Source organism: Moschus berezovskii, chromosome 12, assembly GCF_049115385.1.
Source record: "Moschus berezovskii isolate FMDL1 chromosome 12, NW_MosBer_1.0, whole genome shotgun sequence".
In the NCBI taxonomy this organism is placed as follows: domain Eukaryota; kingdom Metazoa; phylum Chordata; class Mammalia; order Artiodactyla; family Moschidae; genus Moschus; species Moschus berezovskii.
In genome coordinates this window covers 68244902-68250901 of record NC_142471.1, presented here as the reverse complement: position 1 = coordinate 68250901, position 6000 = coordinate 68244902, and the positions used below count along the sequence as shown (strand labels likewise).

Below are 6000 nucleotides of genomic sequence, written 5' to 3'. Positions count from 1 at the left end.
TCCAGTTTGGGTGCAAAAGATGGTGATTTGATATTTTTAAGTGATGGTTTAATTTCTCCAACAATGAGGGCAACATGGGATAAAGAATAAGTTGCATTTGTGTGATTGTGGATTTTAATACTTGATTTAATTAAACAATTTTCTGTGACTTCAAGTCCTCTACTGAAAACTAGGTACAGTGTGGATGAATTACTTAAGTTTTACTCTGTGTAAAGAAATGGTTAAAAAAAAAAATAGTCAAACAATAAGAAATTACAAACACGTTTAACACAAATCAGAAGACAAAATGTAGGAACCATATGCTATATTCATCTGTTTTCCTTGCATAGTGGCTCACAGTATTCAACTGTAGCAAAATCAATATATGTTGAGTTGATGATATTACCTCAATATTCAGCATTCCGACCTCAACAGCCTTCTAACAGTATGAAATAAGTAAATATCTTTATAATGATTTCTAAGAGATGGTCTAAATTCTTTAGTTGTACTGAAATGTCATGTTAAATATTGCTTATAATAAGTAAACCACTGGCTGGAGTTTGGAAATCTTTTTTCTACACAAAGCCTTTGTTGTACCTCCCCCCACACATACACCTTTTGTAGGGTATTTTTTTGTAACAGGATTTGACCTGTAACTATTATTGAGAATTTTCTTAGAGGAGTTCAAAGCATTTTACAGGGATCATCTCATTTATCCCTCGAAAGTAAGGCAGAGGCATTATCTCCACTACAGACTGAGAACACTAAAAGGCCAAGATAGGTGGGGTTTTTTGTTGTTGTTTTGCTAAGATCAAAAAGCAATTCTAGGGCAAAGCCAGATTCCGGTCTGACCTTGTTACGTGATGTTTCTGTGGTGACATAATGCAATGTCCTTCCCTCTCCTAGGTTTCTCCTTATGCTACCTGTTGAATAATTTCCAAAGTTGATTTTTCGTTCATTCTTGTTTCTGAAAATGGATCTTAAGATGTAAAAACAAACCCCTAAAATTTTTACTATTAAGGTTTGGGGCACAGGATACTTAGGGATAGGTATCTTCCTCCCCCACCTGCAAATCTTACTGCCTCCCCCAGTGCTGTTCAACAGAAAAAATGTGGGCCGCAAATTCGAATCACATGTATAACTCTAACCTTTCTAGTAGTTACAAAAGTATATTTAGGCCAGTGTATCAAAAATCTTATCACTTCAACATGTACTTAATATAAAACTATTAATACAATAGTTCACATTCTTTATCTTGCTTAAGTCTTCAAAATCCGGTGGGTTTTCACACTTACAGCACACCTCAATTTGGACTAATGCCCCTAAGCCATGTGTGACTAGAGGGGACAGTATGGGACAGCATGGGACTTTAGTAGACTTTTCTTAGCTCTCCCTTCAAAATGGTACCCTTGTGAATGGAATGAACGGTGTGGGGAGGGCTCCTGGATGACCTTGGAGAATCCACTTGCACTTGGGTGGTGACTAATAGCTTTACCACTTGCTTATCCATGACCAGGGAGTGGATGCAGGATCTAGAGGACTGCAGTCTTCCAAAGTGTCAAAAATACCAGCTCATTGCTAGAACTTAGGTATACACCCCATGTGAGATTCCGGCCTAAGGAACCTGCCAACTTCTAGGGGTGCAGTTCGTGAGGCCCTGGTATATGGCCTGTGGAAAGCAGGCATCAGACGAGGTAGAAGAGGGGTAGGAGAGGGGGAAGGCCACCCAAGTGGGTGCTTCTTGAGGGCAGGGCCTTAAACTAGCTGCTGCTTGAAGGCAGATGCTCCTCTGGCGGTCTTAACCTGGCGCTTGGTGGGCCTCACCTGCTAGATGAACGCACGCTGTGTTTCCAGCACACGCTCAGGGCGGCCCGGGGCATGGGAGGGGGCCGCTCTCCGGCCCCCGCCCGCACTACGAAGCCGCTCCACGGCCTCGGGTGTGAGGGGCGGGCCCAGGCCTCGGCCCGCGCCGCCCCATGTGACCCGGTCCGGCATGGTGTCGCCTCCTCCCGGGGCGGCGGCTGTGGCGGCGGCTCGGGCTTGGCTCCGCGTCCGGCCGGCCCCGCGACCGCTCATGGGTAGCCAGGGCGGCGCGGGGACCCCCGGGAACGGTGGGCCCAGCGAGGGCGAGAGCGGGGAGACGAGGAAACTGCAGGAGGAAGGGAGAGCCGCGAGAGGAAAGCGGAGGAAGGGGAAGGGGAAAGCGGGAGCAGGGCAAGGCGGAAAAGGAAGCGAGGCGGAAGGAAAGCCGGAGCCGCCACAGGCGAAGGAGGAAACGGGGCTGGGGGCCGAGGCGGGACCGAGTGCAGGCCTAGGAAAGGCAGGAGAGAGAGGCGGAAGCGTGGAGGAAGGGGCGAGAAGGCGCGTCAGGGGAGATGAGGGGAGCGCAGGGGCGCGAAAGGAGGCCAAAGGCAGAGATGAGGGGAAGAAGGAAGAATGGAGGGTCAGGACTGGGAGGCGGGAGGACGCCAGGCCGGCAAGAGCACAGGGACGAGGGGGTCAGGCTTGGGGCCGCCTCTCGGGGACACGGGCGGCCATGGCGACAGCGGCTGAGGAGGCAGCGGCGGCGGCGGCCCGGGAGCCAGCCTGCCGCCCAGCCGCGGGGCCCGCACTCCTGCGCCTGCCGGAGGAGCTGCTGCTGCTCATCTTTTCCTACCTGGACATGCAGGCCCTCGGCCGCCTGGCTCAGGTGTGCCGCTGGCTGCGGCGCTTCACCAGCTGCGACCTGCTCTGGCGCCGGATAGCCCGGGCCTCGCTCAACTCCGGCTTCACGCGGCTCGGCACCGACCTGTAAGCGCCCGCCCGCTCCCCGCCCCAGGCCGCCCCGCGTCCCGGGAAAGGGCGGGGCGCCGCGGCCTGGTCGGCCTGGGGCCGTGTCGTACCCTGAATTCCGAGCTCCAAACCCGGCCTCCTCCGACCCCTTCCCGAGCACGCAATTCCTCTCGGAGGCCTTCATCTGAGGAAACCTCCCAAGAACATCTCCCTTAGTCAGCACCCTCTCTGTGGGCAGCTCCTCACAATTAGCCATCTTAAGCACTCTCTTCAGCTGTTAAATGTGTCTTTTTGCAGACGTTGACCGTCTGGGTTCCTCAGCTCCAGAGGAGTCCGGCTGGTCTGTGGCTTTAGAGGTCTCCTCCCATCCAGGTGTAGGGCCCATGTCCCATTTGTGTGCTATCAGGACGTTTTTATGGACATTCATCCTCTCTATTCTAAGGATCGTTAGGCTTCTGGGCTCTGATAAAATCAAATATGGAGAAAAGGGCTCACGCTCCAAAAAAAAGGCCCTTGGTCCAAGTGTCAGCGATAATTTATGACTTGCTGGAGGCAGAATGACACACAAAAAGGGTACCTGCTTATGGCAGGGAGTTGGATGAGGTATACAGACTGTACGCGAAGGCATGATATTGTACTTTGGCCTGTTCTTGGTAAGATCTGAAGCCTGTGAATGCAGAACTTAATCATGTAAGCTGTTACATAGGAAGGGGAGAAAATGTGTTGAATTGGAGTAAAAACTTTATGATTGCATCCAACTCCATCCAATTTGGATTAAAAAAATTTTAAAAGATAATTTTAATACAGTATAGCAGCATTAAGGAAAGTTGGTGTAAAACATAAATAGTTATAATATCATCACCTCTAGGCAGCTGTTCAGTTTTGAAAATTGCTTTTCATTTGCACACTTCTTCCCCCACTTAGTAGCTATCCTCATGATCCTGGCAGAATGGGTACATAATGTTTGTGGGCTGTACTATGAGATTAAAAACTTTCCTCTAATATTAGACTTTCATGTTGTATCCAGCTTTTTCTGTCATAGATAACAAGGAAATGAATAAATCAATGCATTTTTTGGTAACAGCTTTATTGAGATATGTCAGATACTGTATAATACATGTCTTTTTGAATTGGTTCCTTAGGATAAAGTCTCAAGATTGGCATTATTGGGTCAAAGGTTATGGTTTGTAAAAAGGCATTGTACCAAGTTACAGTGGCACTAGCAGCGATTTCATATAATAATTTAAAAAATCTTTGCTATTTTAGTGGACATATAATGATATCTCAAAGTTTTGTTATTTTGCCTTCCTTTATCAGGATAAGTATTTCCCCTGTGTTTGTTTCACCTATGAGATTGTCTTTTCCTAGTCTTAGCCCATGTATTATTGGGGTATTGACACTGCTAATAGATTCCAATCCTTGTGGGTCATAGATATTAGGCTCTAATCTGTCATTTGATGCAAATATTTTCCCCAGTTTGTTCTATTTTACTGTTTTTAGCCTATAGAAGTTTTAGATTTAAATATATCAGAATATGTCCGTTTTTGTGTGATTTTTTTTTAATCTTTCCTTCCCCTTCCAAAACTGAGAAATTTATGATTCCTTCACAGACATAATAAATCTTCTCTTTGACATTCTGCTGGTTTTCCTATAATTTGATTTTTTAAAATTGTCAACACTTTCATCAATATCACTTTTCTTTTGGTGTAAGGGCCCTGAATTCAACCTTCTTTTTTTCTAAACAGTTACCTAGTTACCACTAAACTTTTTGTTAAGTATTTCATGTCTTTCTCTTTAGAAAGACAAAATAATTTGTTTTAGAAAGCGTACTTCGACAGATATTAACTTTATATATCTGTGTATATATAGTCACATATACATTCATATATGTATGTATATATATTGGGTCTATATCTGAACTCTGTTTTGTTCCACTGATGTATTTTTCCATTTCCATTCTATTTTAAGTATTGTTGCTTTTTGATAGAGTGTAATATCTGTTAGGGTTAAATTTTCCTTGTTGGATTTGTGATTTGTGTGTGTGTGAGAGTGTGACATCTCCATTCTCATTCAGCCCCCTAGCAAAAAAAAAATTTTGTGCCTTTTCAAAAGTTTCTGTGGATTTCACTGTAAAGTAACTACATATCTGTTATTATTCCTAAATATGCTATTCTTTTTTTTTGGTGTGACTGCAATCTCTTTTTCAGTATGTTTTTCAGCTGGGTATTATTAATGATGTCCAGGATTGCTACAGTCTTTTGGAAATTTTGAACCTTATTGTTTTAACTTTTATTGTTTCTAGTATGATTTTGTTGTTGATAATAATGATTTTTGGGGATTTGGGGGGCATATAAGTCTTGTTACCTTCATTTTGTTGAAAGAATTTAAAAAAATATACATATATTTGTTTATTTTGGCTGTGCTGGGTCTTTGTTGCTGCATGGCCTTCTCTTGTTGCAGGGCACAGGCTCTAGGGCCGCTGCTGCTGCTGCTGCTGCTAAGTCGCTTCAGTCGTGCTTTTGTAATTGTTGCACGTGGCCTCTGGAACAGAGGCTCAGTAGTTGTGGCACACGGGCCTCGTTTCCCTGCCAACTTTGGGATCTTCCCAGACTAGGGACTGAACCGGTGTCCCTTGCATTGCAAGGTGGATTCTTAACCACTGGACCACCAGGGAAGCCCATCTTCATTTCTTATAACGAAAAACTCTTTCAGAGAACCTATTAGTTGACCTAGAAGAGCAGTTGTCTGAAATGCCTAAATCCAATCCAGCCATGGCAAAATTTGGCTTTCTTGCTCTCCTTATAGATGAGATCGGGTACTTTCAAGGTGGTATGGCCATAGACTGCTCTCCTTATAGAGACTGAATGAACAAATGAAAGAATTTATGTTTATTTTTCTTTCCTTTTCAAATGCTCTGGGAAATAATGTGAATGAGTGTGCATTCTTTAAGTGATAATAACAAAATGAAAATAAGTTTACAGTATAAAGTACGTTGAGACTGCCAGGTGATTTGACTTTGTTATTTTTTAGCCACATGTTCTGATTTCTTGCCTTTGTCCTAGAATGTGGTATCGCCAGCCTTCTAGGAAGTTGTTTTACCATAACACTTGATAAAGAGCAGGGTCATGCTCATGTTTTCTGAGTTGAGGGGGAAAGTTATACGTGTTACAGCAGGTGGAGAGAATGTTTACCAGTGTGGTCTGTTTTTGGACAGCTGCAGAGACATGATAACCCACCAAGAAGGGTGGT

At 44.6% G+C, this 6000-nt stretch overlaps 1 protein-coding gene across 4 annotated transcripts in view; it reads left to right on the top strand.

Annotated features, from left to right (window-relative positions):
• Nucleotides 1-1972: 1972 nt before the first annotated feature.
• Nucleotides 1973-6000, top strand: part of FBXW4 (F-box and WD repeat domain containing 4) — a 108916-nt gene continuing 104888 nt past the window's right edge. For all 4 annotated transcript variants that reach the window (XM_088842279.1, XM_088842277.1, XM_088842278.1 and 1 more), the window contains exon 1: nt 1973-2769. In XM_088842279.1, coding sequence (XP_088698405.1) covers nt 1973-2769 — 797 coding nt within the window. The remainder of the gene's footprint in view (nt 2770-6000) is intronic.